A 19,059-nucleotide genomic window follows, 5' to 3' on the forward strand; every position below is an offset into this window, starting at 1 on the left:
CTCTTTGGCGTGTCTGACATCACCAGCCGTGTCTCTTCTCTTGCTGCTTTTAAAATTCTCTTTATCTTTAATCTTTGACATTTTAATTAGTATGTGTCATAGTGTGAACTTCCTTGGGTTCATCTTGTTTGAAACTCTGTTTCTTGAACCCGAATGTCTGTTTTGTTCCCTAAGTTAGGGAAGTTTTCAGCTATTATGTCTTCAAATAATTGTTCTGCCCCTTTCTCTCCCTCTTCTCCTTCTGGGTTTCTGATAGTGTGAATGTTTTCTCCCTTTATACTGTCCAAGAGGTCCCATTAACCTAGCCTCATTTAAATTTTTGTTTTTCTGTTCAGCTTAGGTGATTTCCATCATCGTCTTCCAGATTGTGGATCCATTCTTCTGCATTTTTCTAGTGTATTTTTCATTTGTTACTGTTTTCTTCAGTCCCGCCTGGTATTTTTTATATTTTCTATCACTTGTTGAAGGTCTCACTGAGTTCATCCACTCTCCTCTCCATCCCGGTGGGCATTTGGGATTCTGTATCCGGTAGACTATTTATCTGCCTTTCATTTAGCTCTTTTTCTAAGGTTTTGTCTCCTTTTGTTTGGAGCATATTTTTGGGTCTCGCTTTGCATTACTTTGTGTTGGCTTCTATGAATGGGGTGGAAACCTTCCATGAAGGATTGATCTTGTGTGGGTGGCCCCCGTGTAGACCGTGTGTGCCCGGGGACTGTGGCTGGAGCTGTTGCCATCAGAGGCTGAGGGTCTTGGAGAATGCTGTGCTGGGGCGAGCCTGGTGCGGTGGCTGGAACCGAGGCTGGCGTGGGCTGGGGCAGGGGCGGGTGCAGGGCTCTCCACACCGAGGGGGCCCTGGCTGGAGGCTGGAGGTGAGTCAGAGGCGCCAGCCTTGTGTGGCCCCAGGGCTCTGCAAGCAGGGGGTGCGTTGGCGGGGCGGCTGGTCGGGGGGCAGGTGTGGGCTGGGGAGGTCCCTGGACGCTCGGTGCAGGGACTGCCCTGGCAGGGTGTCCAGAGCGGAGGTGGGCAGGGGCCAGTGGTTCCTGGAGTGCTCTGAGCACAGGGTTGCCTGTAGGGCAGCTGCCGCTGAGCAGGGCATTGGCCCCAGGGGTCCCGGGGGGCAGTCCTCTGTTGGGTGGCATGGGACCGCGGTGTCGCAGTGTGCTCTGCGCCCGTGTCACCTCGGCGAGCTGGTCAGAGCGGTTGCGCTTGCTGAGCAGGGGTGGCCCAGTGTGTGCCCTCTGGGGTCCTCTTGGGACAGCTGGGGCCGGTGGAGGCTAGGAACCTGCGGCTCACGGAGGCGACGGGCCAGCCAGGGCGTCTAACAAGGAGGAAGGGGGCCGGGGAAACCGGGCCCTCGCTGCTTGCCGGGCTCTGGGTCTGGCTCCCTTCTATTTTCGCTGCCCTTTTAAACTCTGCCTTTTCTTCTGTGCTCAACGGGCCCTTGGGTGTACCCCCCGCACTCCCAGCTTCGGCAGCACTGCCTTCGTCTGTGTCCATCTCTCCTGCTGTTCCTCCCGCGCTCGCTCTCGCTCGCTCGCTGTCTATCTGTGTCTCTGGTGCAGATGCTGCTCAGTCCGCCCTCAGCTCTTCTCCCGGAGACATTGCTCTGTCCAAGCTGGAGACTGGATGCAGGAGGGGAGTTCGGGATCCTCCGATGTGGTCGGGTTGGACTGGAGATCTTGAGGAGCTATTTTTAACCTACCAAAATGTTCCAGCACAAAGAATATCCAAGTAATTCTTAAAATGTATTCTATGCCAAATAGAAGAGTTTACTTTGTGTGCAGGATTTATTGCTGGCTGGCAACACGATTTCTATTAAATGGAAAACTGATTCAAGGACCTTCAAATGTTACTGGTGGAGTAGTTTTCTTAACGACCCAGAGAAGCAAATGACCTGTAAATGAGTTCTCAAAGTCAGCGTCTGGGGGTGCAACATTTGGGAAAATGATTTTTGCTGTCATTTTAGCTTTTTTTCAATAGACAAGATTGGTATTTAGAGCAAAGTATGGTTTTTGGAATAAGACCCACGTAATGGTAATGGCTGGAAAGTCATAATTTCAGTTTAAAGCCAGTTTTACTTCTACCTCTTTAGAAATCGAGGCATGACCATGGGAGCAGCCCATCTGAGTTTGGTTGTAATTTCGGTTTGGCGTGGGATGCGGGGGCAACCTTTAGAATCATCTTTCAAATATGCAGCAATACGACCAGGTTCATGATAGGTGAATGACAAAAGTGAAATTGTTTGCATAGACTAATTTGCAGAAAATTTATGTTGGAGGATGAACAAAAAGAAAGGAAACTCATTGGTAAGAAAGGAGAAAAGGCTATTTTCTCTACCATTACCTCATCTCTGCTACCTGTAAGAATCCCAACAGCTGTTCCTCTGAGAGTTAATTTAAAAAGGGACTTTCGCTGTGTTCCCAATTATAACCGTGACAGTATTTCCACTTACATAAGGCTATCCTCTCCACAACTTGCTCGACATACGTTACCTGGTTCGATCCCTGGGGAGGCAGGTAGGGCAGACCCCACACTTAACAGAAAGTCTCGATGTGGTGGAGTGAAGTCACTGCGTCTTCCAATGAGCGCTCACGTGGGCGTGAACACAAATGGGAATCGGCCTTTCTTTCCCCACCAGGCGCTGCTGGCACTGAGTGGATTCTCAGATGCTGTCCTTTAAGATCGGACACATCTTACGGATTTTTCTTTCTTTCATCCTGGGGAATGGGGAATTGATAGATGTTGGAGCCTGACTTCCTCTCTCCCAGATTAACGCTGGGGTTCTGGCTACACCTCTTGATCTGTCCGCACGTCCGTTTCCCACCGTACAAGGCCCGCCTGCACTGGCGCAATCACGTGATTTAATGCAGCTTCTCTGCCTATTTCATAAGCGCTTGGGGATGCTCTCTGTCAGGGTGTAGGAAAGTAAGTAACATTGGGTCTTCTGGAAGAGTGGAGGATAAAGAACGAAGTCTGACCTCACCAGCAGGTGGTGCTGTGACAACAGCAATCGAGAGAAACCGGGTGGGACAAGTTGGGCGGGCTCCAGAGACAGGCCCTGGTGCCCCCTTCAAAGCTGGTATACCCTATTCCGTGGGCACACGCCGAGCAGCCCATGCTTTATCCAACACCAAACCACGTCTAGGTTCCTCGATCGGGACCTTTGAGTCTTCAACAAGACTGCAAGTTTGCTAGGCTTCTGCTCTAACCCCTTCCTCCCCCTGTCCCCGACCCTTTCCCAATCCCCTGGCCTTCCTGGAGGAAGCAGGGAATGTGGCAGGGGGGGATGCCCTTCTCTCTCATACTCACCTCGGAAAGCCCTTGGCTTCGGGGACCTTCACAGGTTAAGCACTTTAGTTTTATAAGCAGTTCTACCTGTAGTATCAGATGCCACCTTGATGAGGAGAAGTGAAGTAGGGCACTCCTGTGCAATCCCAGAGCTTCCTAAGTGTGCTCCGACCCACGTGGAGCAGGGCAAAGATGGAGGAAGGCAAGGTGCTGGTGGCTGGGGCCAGGCGAGGGAGCCTGAGCTGGTTTTGCTTCCTGGCTAGAGCGCAGCACTCTGCGTAGGCTTGGGCAGTCTCGTCCCTTGGTGCCTGGGTCTCTAACCAGGCTGAGTTCATCCTTCTGTGGTCTTCGTGGTTTCCAAAGAGCATGTATACAAGTAGCCAGACCCAGAAGGAAGCACGGACATTACCAAGACAAGGCTGGTCCACTGATCTGGCCCCCCAGCGAAAGGGCAGACAGTCCATCACTGAGTCTACACGTGGAGAAATACTATTTGGCCGGTCCTGGCGCTGAGCTAGCCAGGGACCACTGGAGGGCAGGCCTGAAAAGGAAGACAGGTCTGCCTGGGAAGCTGGTCCATGTGAGAGAGAGATGACTAACAGCATCTTCAACATGTGGTTCACGAGATGCGGGGTTGGGGTGAAGGGGGGGGGGTGCTAGAGTCTGCAAAAGCTAGTAAGTCAGCTCGCAATATTGATTTCCTGGTGGACCCCACTATGCTAACGTTACGTCTGCTAGAGGTGGGGAGGTGGGCAGCCAGCTCCTGACTTTCACTGTTCACATAAAGGTCTAGTAACCTGTTCATGTGGCTCAAGGGGCCCCTGAGAGAACTGGAAAGAACTAGGCTTTGTGGGAGGAGTTTCCCAGGGATCTCCTCTATATAACGTCTGTCTATCCATCCCTGCATGATTCTAAAAAGAAATAGAAAGGCTTTAAGACCAGCTCTGCATAGGGTCAATTTCATTGGCTCATTCAAGGTCGGTTAACCTGTTGGGAGTTTTCCCTTCAAAAAAAAAAAAAAAAGGCAGAACTATCTGGTAGCCCCAAAGTTACATCCATTCATTCCAAACCCAAGCTGGGTGTGATCTTGTAGACACACCTGGCTCCTGGGACAAAAGCAGATGGGTCCAATACTTGTAAATTTTATATTTATTATAACAAAAATTATGACGTTCATTTGTGCATTCTGCTTTAATATAACTCTTGGTATGTAAATGATCTAACTGGACGCTATACACTCATGCTGATTGTGGCAGCAAATAAGGAACACAAAACGTGTCTGCAAAAGTCAAGAGGCTGGGTGGGGGCAGGAGAGGAAGAAAAAAGGGTCCGAGGCCCCTTGGGTGCAGGTTCGTTTCTAGCGGCCTAAGATTCCCCCTTATCTGAACAGAAGTGCCCTTTCGCTGCTCAGCCTCCACACTGGATGAGCGCAGGTGGGGTGTGAGGTGGGGGGGGAAGGCTCATCCGAGGGGGAGGAGGAGGAGAAAAGCCAGTTGTTTAGGCTGTGTCCTCAGGCCAAAACTGCAAAACATCTGAAGCGTCACTATACAACACTGAGCTATTTACAATAGAAATTTCTCAATCAACTGTTCTCTCAGAGAAAATTAGTGAATCCCAGTGACTTAAGTCACCTGACAGAGTAAAGCAACTCCTAGGAGTTAGTCTCCATATTCTACAAATGTCTATCATTTTCAAGACAAAAAAAAAAAAAAAAAGCCTTTTCCTCCAAAGAAATACAGAATTACAATATTATTAAAATCATTTAGCACTGGCAACCCGCCCTGCCTTCCGAAAACAAAAAGCCATTTTAAAAAATATCACATTATCATTAACCGTTTCTCTGTAATATATTAAACCTTTTGTTCTGTGTCTTTACATATCTGATATGTTAGGGGGAGAGGTTAACAAATTTAAATCCTACTGGTAGCGCATCACTAGAAGAGTGGTAATTAAAAACAACAACAAACGACAGAAGGAGAACCTACAGACGAGGCGCAAGGACAGGGTGGGGACGCGGGAGGGCGTGGAGTGAACCCCTGGTTTAACGTGAGCCCGGGAGACTCTCGCGACTCCGTCTTTCTCGGTTGGTTTATTGGGGAACTAGCGCTCAGGCGGGTCAGAGTGGCGTGTCGCAGCAGTCGGGCAGCGGGTCCCCGGGGCAGGGCCGCGGCGGCGGCGGCGGCTGCCGCTTCATCATCTCCTTGACCTCCTCCTCCAGCTCCGGGGGGATGATGAACTGATCCTCGGGGTCCGGCTGGGCCGGCGCTGCGAAGTAGCCCCCGGGCTTTCGGAGCGGCGCGTCGGCCGCCACCTCGATCACGTTGTGGCTCCTTTCCTGCGGCGCCACGGAGCCGTTGGCCCGGCGCCGCCCGATGGTCCCCGCGGCTGGCCCGTCCGCCCTCCGGGGCGGCCCCGGCTCGTCCTCGTTGGCGCTGATGACGATGCCCTCGTCGCTGGCGTCGGCCGGCGCGGGCGGCAGGCGCTGCGGCTCCTTGTCCTTGGCGCGGCCGCAGTGAATGTCCACTTCCACCTCCACGCGGCTGCCGTTGCTGAAGACGCCCGCGATGGGCGCCTCGTCGTCACTGTCCAGACCGTTGTCGGAGAAGGCGCTGGAGAAGGTGGCGCTGGACAGCTGGCGCTGGAAGGGGTGGGCCGCGCCCACGGGGTGCAGCGCGCAGCGCGGCTCGCTGGCGTACGCGGGGCTGCTCTCGGCCAGGGCGCCCGCCGGTGGCTCGTCCGAGGCCGTGGAGCCCACCTCGCTGCTCATCTCGGACGTGGACAGCTCGCTGCTCATCTCGGACGCCAGGCCGCTGCTGGAGGACGGCACGCCCGGCGCGTCGGCCGGCCGCTCCCTGAGCACCGCGCTGCCGGGCGGCGGGAAGAGGCCCGGGCTGGGCGGCGGGCCGGCGCCCCCCGCGCCCCCCGCGCCCAGCTCGCAGCAGCAGAAGCTGTCCTCGGGGACGCTGAGCTGCACCACCACGGCGCTCAGGCTGTCGTGGCAGCCGTAGCTCTGCGCCAGCGTGCACAGCTTCTTGGCGGCGGCCAGGGCGTCGGGCACGGGGCGCACGGCGGCCACCGCCTCCTCGGACGACAGGCTGTCCCACAGGCCCTTGCTGCCCAGGATGAAGAACTCGTCCTGGGGGGTCAGGGGCACGGACTGCACGTGGGGCCGCGGCACCACGCTGGGGTGGAGGAAGGTGTAGCCCAGGATGCGCGTGGACTCCGTCACTCCGTTCACCTTGCCGTCCTGGAAGGGGAGGGGGCCCAGATGGACATTAAGGCACGTGGGAGGAGCCGAGCGCCGCCCCCCGCGCCCCTCCCCCCCCGTCCCCCGACGGCCGGGCCGGACTCCGGCTCTCTCCCTCCACGGACGGCGAGCTTCTGCCGCAGTCCGCCGGGATCGTCCCTGCAGCCCCGCACCGTTTCCCCACGCACTCAGGGCGGGCTCGGCGTCTTGTGGGGAGCCGGAGACCGGAGCGGCACCCCGAGGGCCCGGGCTCAAGGAGCACCGCCGTAAACATCCTAGGACGGAGCCTCACTCCAGGGGTTCTCAGCAGTGCCACTGGTGCCAAATGATCCTTTGTGGTGGGCGCCGTCCTGTACATTGGAGGGTGGGGAGCAGCACCCGTACCTCTACCTGCTACGTGCCCAGAGCCCTCTCCACCTAGCCGTGAAAACCAAGTGTGCCGGCTGGGGCTGGGGGTGCAAAGAACCCCGGGTGAAAAACCACTCCCTCCCTGACTCAAACGGGAACAGGACCTAAGTACCAAATCACAATTGGCTACGTTTACACTGACCCACAGACCTCGGAAGACAGGATGGCTACGTTCCCGAGGGGAAACGGAGGCTCACAGGCCTCTGAGGCCCAGCCTGCAAGGGACAGAGTCAGGACCAGTACCAGCACTGTGACCTCCGGGGTGGCCCCCTCAGGCCCCGAACCCCCTGCTTCCCCGAGGGGCTTGTGAGCATCAGCTGAGCTAAGGGCATGAAACACCCGGCAGAGCCTCTGACACAGGGAGGCCATGGAGAAATATTTTTTTATCCTATATGTGATGTCTTCAGACTGCTGGTACAGACGATTTGCTTTGTGACCTTGCAGACTTGGAATGTTGCTGGTTTCCGCCATGACCCTGGCCCCATCCTCCCCGCCACCCCAAGGAAAACCGTGCCCTCACCTCGGTGATAATGGCCTTGTGCCGTTTAATTCTCTTCCGCTCCTCTTCACAGCTCATGACGTACGATCTGGACAGAGGCAACGGCTTCCCGTTCCGACAGAGAACCGTTTGGCACTTGCCCACATTAGCAGAGGTCAAGGTAAAGGATCCTCCTGGGTCCATGGGGTCATGCTTGATATGACAGAGCACAGCAGCGCCCCCAAGTTTCTGCCCGGCCGTGCCGAGTTTCCTAGAACCCAAAGAGCGGGGGGGTGAAACCCAGACGCGACCAGTCACGTGTCAGCTTTGCTAACTCAACAGGAGGGCTAGGAGGAAAAACAGAGCCCGGGGGTTCCACTCGGTCTCTCTCATCAAAGCAAGTGCTGCTCCACTTCTCCAAGGAGGAGGGCCCGTGTGTGGAGTCTGCCCGCCCCCCCCATGTCTGCGCACAACTGGGGGAATGCCCCTTTACCACCCAAGGAGCCCTTGTCCTGTGGCATCCAGCCTGCTGCTCCCTCATCATGGTGCTCCAAGGACAGAAGGGAAATGGCTACTTTGCTCCCTGTCCACCTCTTCAAATGCCCCCTGCCCCCAGCGAGGGGACCGAGGGAGCACTTCAACAGGTTTAACTGTACTCCACACACAGACATATGCACTTCAACATGACCTGGCCCTCCTACCCTCTTCTCCTTTGTAAGGATGTTTGCTGGTATGAATGAGCCTTTAATTTCTGGACCATTCATGTTCTTGCCTTATGTGGGGAAGACTTTCTATACCCGTGTTACCTATTCTAGAATATTCAGAGGAAGGACATTCTAGTACTCAAGCTCCAAAGTGCTGGCGATATACCCCTTTTATTCGTGACCCCTACTCTACAGATGGAGTACACAAAGCACCTACAAGTTCTGACAAAAGGAGCCAAGAACTCCTATCACAAGCTTCCCAGGGCCCTGCTGATCCTGAGTGGTGCTGAAGCCAGAAGGCTGAGCAGACTCCTCCGTTTACCAGGGCAGACCTGCAGGTCCTGTCAGCTCCTATCAATGCTCTAGTTTAGGCGAGCAGCAGGACCAGCAATGGAAAGCAGGGCTGCCTACTTGAGTAAGTTAGGATGTCAGGCGCAAGAAGACATACAGTTCCTCCAAAGGCTGAAAAGATCACTCCAGATCCCATGTCCTCTTAACAGGGAAAATAAGGGGCAAATGGCCCTGGAGATGGGTCAACAACTCGGGTCTGTAAGTGCAGACCTGTAGCCATCCCTGACCAGACGGGGCTGGAGGCCCGACCAGGGAAGCCCTGCTTGCTCTCTTTCCAGGCACAATGATTCCTTTGAGCAAAGCCAGCAACTGGATGGTACCTGGGGACCGGAACAGCTGGGAATCAGAGTTTGAGGGCTCATGTATCTATAAAAAGTAGACCTCTTTGGGGTGAGGGTGTGAAGGGAGTGTGTGCACATGTTTGTGCATATGATGATATGTGTTTGCTTTTTTCCCTAGGATACGATGGTGATAAAAACAGAAAAGGAGATAGATGTGGCTGGTTGTTAGAACATTCTCTGGAGTCTTACTGCCCCAGGTCAAATTCTGGCTGCGCCATCTACTAGCTCTTAAGAGAAATTTGTTTTACTTCTCTGTACCTCAGTTTCTCATCGGTAAAGTAAGTACATTTTACCCAGTTTGATAGTTAATGTTACTGTATGGCATGTGGGGTATTTAGAACAATGACTGGTACACAGGGCTCACTAAATATTATCTATTATCAATATTTAATTTCTAATGATATGTGCCCAGTAGAATCTGAAAGACAGAGGTGAGTCTAGAAGCAAAGAATCTCATTGTAGCAGTCTCTACCAAGCTCTTCAAGAGGAGCTATTTAGGACTGAGGGTAACTTTAAAGGCTGCTCCAAACCAGCACTCCTTAGCAGATACTTTTTCTACCCCTGTTACAAAGCTACTTCGTCCTTGGGCAGATTATCATGGCAGAGAAAAAGGAGAGCTCATCATTGTTCTCATGACCTTGAGGACACTCCCTGTTTCCTGGGCCCACGGGAGGGTTTGCAGTACAGTATGAACAGACAATTCCTTTACAACCTACAAAGCCATTAAAGTGACATAAGAAGGAGTAATTCTTTGAAGGAGGGAATGCTCCTAACATTCATCCCTAAGAGTTACAAACACAATTCCACGGTTTCTACAGTGACCAAAAGCTCTACACTAAATTTCTGTCATTGACTCAGCCTCCTACAAAGTTGTCTGAACACCAGTATGTCTCAAGGGGACGTGGTCCATCCCTGATACTTACGCAAAACCAGATCACCTGAATGCCTCTTGCATACCCACATGCCACAGCAGTGCTTTGAGACTATTGGGCAAACACTCAAAGAAGAGCAAGAAAACACATAGCAGGGACTGGAAGTTTTACCTTTGCATAACAATGAACGTATTAACCATGTATTCTTCTTCGTTTTTTGTTTTCTGCAGCTCTTCGGCCAAAATGTCACTCATAGTGCACTGGAGGAGGTAGGGCACCTCCACGTTACGGTCTCCGTCAAATACCCCGTACAGGGCCTCCCGGTTGTCACAGAAGTTGTTCACAGACAGGGCCGCAACACACAACCTGTGAAGCAAGAGTGAAATGTGCTGAGTCTGCTCATCTTTCCTTGTCCAACCCAACACTATTAACAGTCTTGTCTCTTCCTTCATGACCTCAGACGGGGGAAGAATAAACTAAGGTAAACTAACCCCGACTAAATTCTGTAAAGCAAATTAGAATGATTAACACTGATACTTCACATATGCCCATCTTCTGATTTTATTTTTCAATGGCAGAGAAAGAGAATAGGAGGTATGGGAAATAATAAAAGATTCTGAATCCATATGTCCATATTCATTCATAAACATTAAGGAAAACTTCCACGTTGGGCAAAATGGAGTAACAACTAAAACACTGGGACCTTTTGTATGTTATCCCCCCGCCTCCCCAAAACAACTTAAAGAAGGCAGGGGAAAAAAAACCACCTATGGAACAATAGTATTCAGACACTGGCTGATAAGAAGTGCAGGTCAGAGAGCAAGCATGAAGCTTGCCCAGCTTATTGCCTGGAGGAAGTTTCTGGGCTGCAGCTGGGGAAGGAGCTGAGGGAGGAGGCGGCAGTTAGGGCTGCAGCAGAGCAGTGGAGGTGGGAGTGTGCTCTGGAGGCCTGCAGAGTCGCTGCACTCCAGGCCTTTGCAGAACCACGTTGTTTCCAAGTAACTGTGCCCCATGCACTCTCCAAAATGAAACACAGAGGGAAAAAAAAAAGGCAGGCAGACAAATAAGAGGCCAGGGCATCAGTGACTGCCAGGGCAACCTCAAGCAGCCAAATACACAGGGGACTGGAGTCTTCAAAAGAGGAGAGAGACAGGAAAAACCTTTGAAGAATTTAATGGCTGAAAAGATTTCAAATCTGATGAAAACTATAAACCTATAGATACAAGAAGCTCAACAAATAGTAAGCAAAAGAAAATGAAAAAAAAAACTGCTGAAAATCAGGAATAAAGGTGGGGGAGTAGGTAGAGGAACAAAGACACGAAGGACAGCAAACAATGCAGAAGACAGTGGAGCAACATCTTTAAGGTACTGACAGTAAAAAACTGTCAACCTGGATTTCCAAATCAGTGAAAATTGCTTTCAAAAAGGTAAGGTGCAATAAAGATGTTTTCAGATGCACAAATAACTTACTACTACCAAAAGACTGGCAGAATAAGAAACATAAAAGGAATACATGAAGCAGAAGAAAATACCAGATGGAAATCTGGATCTACATAAAAGAATGAGGTGTACAAGAAATGACAAAGAGATGAGTAAATATAAAGCTCATCTGAGAAATCATTTTCGAACAGTGGTTCTCAATGGGGGCAATTTTACCCGCGGGACCCATTTCTGACTGTCACAGTTGGGAGAGACGGTGCTATTGACATGTAGGAGGTAGAGGCCAGGGGTGCTGCCAAACACCCTACAGTGCACAGACAATCCCTCCCTCCCTGCCCAACGATATTATCTGGCTCAAAATGTCAATAGCGCTGAAGTTGAGAAACACTGCTTTAGAAAATGACTAAAGTAAAAATTATAAACATGTATTTTGGGGTTTATAACATAAGTAAAGCATGAGAATACAGCAAAGAGCAGGAGAGGGGAAATGGAAATACACACTATAAGGTTCTTACACGTGAGGTGACAGATTACCTTATTATTTGAAGGTAAACCGTAATTGAAGGTTGTACTACAAACACTAAAGGCATAATAATGAATAAAGGAGATAAAATGGAATCATAAATCCAAAAGAATGAAGAAAAAGACAACAGATGAGACAAATAGAAAACAGCTGGCAGATTTAAACCTAACCATATCAATTCCATTAAATATACAAGTGGTCTAAATACGGCCCCAGAAGACAAAGTCAGACTGGATTAAAAAAAAAAAAAAGTTAAAAGTAAAAGGATAAAAGATATACTATGCTAAAGAAGATACATTAAGATCAAAGTATATTACAGAACAAAGAGTATTCAGTTCATTCATCACAAAGCTACATTTTAAATGTTTATGCACTTAAGACAACTTTGAAACACATGAAGCAAAACTGATAAAACTAGGAGAAACAAACCGATTATTATAGTCTCTCAGCCACTGACAAACAAGTAGATAATCAGTAAGATATTCAAGACTTCAACAACATCAACCAACTTGATCTAATTGACACCCTACCCCAACAGCAACAGAATACTCATTTTTTCCAAATGCAGAGAATATTTACCCAGAATATTCTAGGCCACAAAAAGCCTCAATAAATTTAAAGGATCCAAGTCATTCAAAATACATTCTCCAGTCATACTGGAGAAATTGCTTAGAAGGAAATGTATAGATCTAAATGCTTATATTACAATATTAATGTTCTAAGCTCAAATCAATGACCTAAACTTCCACTTAAACTAAAAAAGAGCAAAACAAACTGAAAGCAAGCAGAAAGAAAATAATAAAAATAAGCAGAAGTCAATGAACTAGAAAACAAATACAACAGGGAAAAATCAACAAGACCAAAAGCTGGTTCTTTGAGAATATCAATAAAATTAATAAACCTCAAACCAAACTGATCAGTATAAAAAGACAAATTACCAATATCAGGAAGGAGAGCCATTACTACAGATCCTACAGATTTTAAAGCATAATAATATGAGTAAGTTTGTCAAACGTGAAAACTAGATGAAAGGGATAAATTCCTTAAAAGACCTAAATTACCAAAGTTCATTCTAGAAGAGATAGATAATCCCATAGCAAAGAAACAGAATGTGTAGTTAGAAGCCAAAGAAAATTCCAGGTCCAGATGGCTTTTATTGGTAAATTCTACCAAACCTTCAAGGAAGAAATATCAATTCCGTACCAACTTTTCAAGAAAACTAAAGAAGAGGAAACAGTACTCAACAATGAGGCCAGCATTACCCTGATACCAAAGCCAAAGACATCACAAGAAAACTACAGGGGCATGAGCAACAAATTACCAGCAAATTGAATCCAGCAGCCTACGAACAGGACAATACATCATGACCAAGTAGAATTTATCTTGGGCATGCAAAGCTGATTCAGCATTCAAAAATCAAAGTAATTTACCACACCGACAGACTAAGGAAGAAAACATATGGTCATCTCAACTGAATGCAGAAAGAGCCTATGACAAAAACTTTTAGCAAAGTATGATTAGAAGGGAATTTTCTCAACTTGATAAAGGGTGTCTACAAAAATACCTTCATAATCATATTTGATGTGAAAGAATATATTCTCACCAAAGATATATGGATGGATGATAAATGCATGGAAAGGTGATCAGCATCATTAGTCATCATGAAAAGCAAAATTAACCCACAATGAGCTATCGCTATTAGAATGACCAAAACTGCCACCACCACCTTGTAACAGGAAGCACTGGTAAGGATGTGCAACTAGAAGTCTCACACATTGTGGCTGGGAATGCAAAACTGGAAAGGAATCTGGGAGTCTTTTGGAGCTAAATATCTAATCCTGCTCCTAAGTATTTACCCAGGAGAAAACACAAGTTCACACAAAAACCTGTACACGACTCTTTATAGCACTCATTGTTTATATTTGCTGAAAAGTTGAGACACTCTCAATAGATTTCAAATGGTGAATGGATACATGATAATACATGCATGCAATGGAGTAATACTCAGCAATATAAAGGAACTAACATGTGACATCACAGATGAATATAAAATGCCTTATGCTAAGTGACACACGGTAGACTGAGGTGGTTGTCTTCTATATAATTCCATCTATATGACATTCTAGAAACGGCAAAACCAAGGCAACAAGAACAGGTCAAGAGCTGCCAAGGGCTGGGGTCAGGAGAACTGACAACACGGGGGCACGGGAGAATTCTGGGGAGTGATGGGGCTGCTCTGGAACCTGACTGCGGTGGTGGTTACACAATCACATTCTTTCATCAAAACTGCAGGGCTGTACTCCTAAAAGGGTGAATTTTGTTGAATATAAATAACTTCTTATTCTGTATATTAATAAAAACAATGAAGACCAGATCTACATCATGGCTAGACTGAGATATGAACCTGAAAAAATAACTTGAGGAGTTAGGGGATAAATAATAGTAAGAACCATTATTCTTAACAATAGCTCACACTTACATAGCATTTACTGTAACATTCTATTTTTTAATCTAGATGGTGGCTTGCAGATGTGTTCCCTTTAGTTGTATACTTATGTACTTCGTTGTTACCTATGTTATACTTCAATATAACGTTTCTTTAAAAAAAAAAAGTAGGGACATCTGGGTGACTCAGTCGGTTAAGCATTTGACTCTTGATTTCAGCTCAGGTCATGATCTCAGGGTCACTAGGTCAAGCCCCCTGTCAGGCTCTGAGTTGAGGTTGGGTGTGGCACCTGCTTTAGATTCTCTCTCCTTCTGCCCCTCCACCCACCCTGCTCTTGCACATACTTTCACTCAAAAAAAGTAATGGGGGAAGGGGGAATTATGTAGGAAAAAACAGGTCTAATTGGTCCCTTGCTTCATTAATATATAGGAGTAGATAATACATTTTAATATCCAGAGATGTTTAAAAGCCAATCTAGGGTTTCACATCAGTGTTCTGGAATTAGAAAGCAGTTTCACATACTGGTGGTTATAAGCAAGACCTAGGTCTTTTAAAAAAAGATCTCCAGAAAGGAACTCTGAGTGCTCCAAAGAATGTACTAATTTCTCCCCAAAAGACAGTGCTAACACAAGGCAAAATACACAGAACTAAGGCAACAACCAGAGCCTGGCACAGCTGGTCATTCTGCCTTTATTGGGCAAATGGAGCGGAGGTGCTGAAATGGGGGCTGCCTCTTCCCTAGACTGCACAACACCAAGTCCCACCCTTAGGGAAAGAAGGACCAATGCGTCAGATCCAGAACTTGATTCTGTTTTCTGCTCAAAGGGGGGGGGGGGGAGGGGGCAGCATGGTGACCACAATTCCACTTTTTATTTTCCGTGAAAGGTATTCAGCTAGTCAGTGGTTCCCATTCCTGGATGCACATCAATGTCACCTGGGGAGATTTTAAAACATTCTGAAATGCTAGGCGTAGGCTGAAGTTCCTCCCCTGACTGATTCTGAAGTGCACCCAGGGTAGAATGTTAGGTATTACGGAACTGTCTTCCACTTTTCCTTTCCCTATTCTCGATATTTCATGTTGTGATACCTTAGCTAATTATGACTATTCTAATTTATAGGAGGCTTTCCTTTTCTGGTATTTTCTGGTACTAATCATTAGCACCTCTTCATAAGAAGCAAGCCCGAAGAGCTTGATTACAATTCTCAGGAAAATCAATATTTGCACCTGAGACAAGGAAGAAAAAGAAATTGAAGTTGAGATGGACAAGTCCTGGCGGCAAGACAAGCAGCTGACCTCACAGGGAATGAACGTGAAACTCCTGCCAACCTAATTTATTGTTTTTTAAAGATTTATTCATTTATTTTAGAGCGTGTGCATGAAAGCGAGTGTGTGACTTGTGGGGGGGGGCGGCGGGTGCAGAGGGAGAGAAATCCTTAAGCAGACTCCCCGCTGAGCGCAGAGCCCCACGTGGGGCTCAATCCCAGGACTGGGAGATCATGACCTGAGATGAAATCAAGAGCTGGCCGCTTAACCGACTAAGCCACCCAGGCACCCCCTGCCAAGCTAATTTAAGATTGTAAGAAACAGCTCCAAGAACCACTAATCAATAACGGAAGTGATTGAATATGGGCAATCAAGGCTACTTCTCCTTCAACACTATCCCCTGTTTTGCTCGGTAAACAGGCTTCAGACAAAGATCGACTTTTCCAAAGGGCAGGGATGCATTTCAATACTTAGGTCTTCTCCAAACACTGGAGTCTCACACAGACTGAATGTGTCAGTTACACTGTACCCTAGCAACATCTCTCACAAAGAGAAGAGTATGTGATGCCAAGCAGGGCTTAGCTTACTGTTCAAACGTAAGACTTGAGGTGGCCTCACTTTAGGGAATCCTGCTCAGATCAATGTGACACGAGGAAAGTGTGTGTTAGCACTGAGTATCTTCCCCACTAAAGAAGGGAGGCGGGCTGGAGGCGCTTCTCACTCCAAAGTTTCACCCACTTGTTTTTCACCCCTGAGGCTTCAGTATATCCATGGCTCCAGACAGCTGGGGCTCCAGATGCATCTCCTGCGGAAGGCTGATCAATCTTGAAACAGCGGATATTACTAACAAGAGAAAAGAAAGGGACGGGAATCAAAGTCAAAGATGGGTGAAATGCTACCTTTATTTGAGAGATGAAAAACACCCGCTAAGCACTCTGTACTTACCATTTGTGTTTAACATGTCTAAAATATTTATCAGCAAGAACTAGCTACTCAACAAAGTGAAAACAAAGGGGCATGAAAATAAGTTTTTATCAGCATCCTAGGGTGGTGATTCGAGACCTTTACACATCACACTTCGATGGCTGCTGTCTCCTGGGCATGAAAAAGACTGCTGTCAACCTTAGTTTGAGAAAACATTACGTTGGGTGTATTCTTACAGTCTGAACACCCAGATTTGAAAAGTACAAAACCTAAGCCACAATCATATTGTATTTGAATGAGAGAATTCTGCAACATTCATCCTCAAATCCAATTTCTGCTCGTATCACCCCTTCCAATATTTCACAAATATTGAGGACTTGCCATCCCTTAAGCTTCCAATTCTTTGCTCATTTGAAGCCATTCATGCTAAGACTAATACCATGAAATTATGAAAGGAGGGGTATTTCAATAAATTACACATTAACACTGTAAATTAAATGGGAGACAAGTCATCTCACCTCGCTGTCACATGCCATAACTGGTCCAACAGGACCCAAGACAAATACTGAAAGTGTAAACTCTCGAATGGGGTTTATTAAAAACCACCCTACTAGAAAGTATTCAGCGCCCCCAACAGGAAGTCCTACAGATGTGAAACAGTTTTTTAAAAAGGCTGGCTACCACACGGTGAAATAAATCCTACTTACTTATAAATTGCCACTAGTTTTTCCCCCTCTATTACTTATACAAGAGAAAAAGCTTACATATAATCTCTTAACACAGACACTTCCGTCATGACCCCAAGAATTTAACTCCAAAATACAACAAACACTGAATACCCTTCAACTCTAAGAAGTAAATCTATACCTAACTGTATTCACTTTGATTCTAGAAATAGATGATTACAATTTCTGTGAAATTTAAAAGTATTTTGTGAAAGAAAAGTTTCTACTCTCAATTACCAGCAAACATTCAGTCTTCCCTTTATCCTAAACTGGAAAAGTGCCAACAGAAAATCCTGAAATAAAACTAATACCTTATTTCATAGCAGAGCTATATATCCTCTTTTCAAAGTTTTCAATCCTAACAATAAAAGAGGGGCATTTAAAAAGACAGTCTGCCATTATCTGCTATTCATATGACCTGGCACCAGATTTCATCCCTGCACAATGGTAAGCAAATGAGAAGCATTTCTTAAGGCCTACCTAAGGTTCTCACGACATCTTCGCTACCTTTCTGAATTCCAGAGAAAAACGGAGGGCTCATTTCTAAAGACACTTATACTTTTTATAGAACACAGAACCTTCAAAGAAATGATTCCATTTCCTAGCCTGAAATTAAAGAAAAAGTAATCCTTAAACTCCCCTCCAATCCCTTCTGGTTAAGCGGGGCTTTCGCCCTCTCTGCCTAGCTGAACAGTGTGGCTGAGAAGCTGTCCGAAATGACCTGAATGTCGACTCTTGTACCTCTTTAAACCAGTCTGGGAGAACATGGGAGCTGGAGCTCAGTCACACAGAAGAGCCACCATACGCACTCACCGTGGCTCATGCCCAATAAACAGGCCAAGCCTCTAGAAGCACAAGAAATACATTAGATATGGAAGCTCTCGCAAGTTAGGAAGAAGCCACAGATAGCCTTCCTAACGTTGTTAAACAGAAGACAACATCTTTACATAAAAGTGTTATGATTTCATTGTTACCTTTTTAAAATCTGAGAACACATGTGTCTTTGTAGTTGCTCAGGCCAGTTCAGTAACACGTTCACTGCAGAGTCTTGAACAAATAGATTTTTCTTACACATGTATAATAGTGGGGTCATTCTATATATGTGGTTTTGCATCTTTTTTCTAATTACATCATGAACATTTTCCCATGACATTTTATGTTCATCCTAAAGATAATTAGATATATCTTGATGACTACCTCTGTGCCTAAAATGAGCACATTTCTGATTATTTTTAAAAATAGAAACAGAAATAGAAAACCTTGGTCTAAGTATGTGAATATTTTTAAAAGCTTGATACACAGAGTCAATAGCATTTAAGAAAAGTTATGTCAATTTACAGTACTCCAGCAGCACCAATTTGAGGGAGGAAAATGTTATTTAAATATTTACTATTTCCTTGATATACTGAGACTGAACATCATGTTTTCATGTGCCTATCTGTACTTCTTTTGTGAAACGTTAATGTTCTTTGCTTGTTTACTGTTTGAGTACTTTTCTTATAAGAGCATTTTCTATCGAGAATACTAATGCTTTTATTTTTGCTTTTTTTTTTTTGTTTGCCAGTGTTTCTTCTTAAGAAGTTTGTCACTTGCCTTTTAGATTTACTCTTGATTGCTTCTGGAAAGATATTTCAAATTATTCTGTATAACATACTTTTAAATATTTATAACATAAATATTAAAATCAATCTATATATATTGATTTCTCCTCTTGTGATCCCTGCCTCCCACCTCCCCCCCACCACCACCTTTTTTGGCCTAAAAAGTCATATATGATTTTTTCTTACTTTTAGAAATTATTTCGTTTTATAGAGTTAACTCTTTAATTTAGCTGGAATGTATTTTGGTGTGTAGTACAAATTCAACTTTTTTCTCCAAACAGCTATTTCCATTTATTAACTAATTTTGATATATTTTTAACAGAAAATTTCATATATTTGTAAGAATACTCAAAAGTTACCTGTATAAAGATGAAATACATAGGGATGATCCATGCACTCTTAGTTCTGAGAAGTCCCTTAGCAAGTCTGTAGGCCATCTTCCCCACC

General features: G+C 46.5%; 1 protein-coding gene across 1 annotated transcript in view; it reads right to left on the reverse strand.

The window, feature by feature from the left end:
* Positions 1-4,419: 4,419 nt before the first annotated feature.
* Positions 4,420-19,059, reverse strand: part of PHLPP1 (PH domain and leucine rich repeat protein phosphatase 1) — a 216,293-nt gene continuing 201,653 nt past the window's right edge. The window contains exons 14-17 of the mRNA XM_025886739.2: positions 16,101-16,205; positions 9,861-10,055; positions 7,464-7,692; positions 4,420-6,535 (exon numbers count right to left, since the gene is read on the reverse strand). Of these exons, the coding sequence (XP_025742524.1) occupies positions 5,405-6,535; positions 7,464-7,692; positions 9,861-10,055; positions 16,101-16,205 (1,660 nt within the window). The 3' untranslated portion in view covers positions 4,420-5,404. The remainder of the gene's footprint in view (positions 6,536-7,463; positions 7,693-9,860; positions 10,056-16,100; positions 16,206-19,059) is intronic.

Source organism: Callorhinus ursinus, unplaced genomic scaffold (assembly GCF_003265705.2).
Source record: "Callorhinus ursinus isolate GAN/ISIS: 27379988/994484 unplaced genomic scaffold, GSC_fseal_2.0 scaffold11, whole genome shotgun sequence".
NCBI lineage: Eukaryota > Metazoa > Chordata > Mammalia > Carnivora > Otariidae > Callorhinus > Callorhinus ursinus.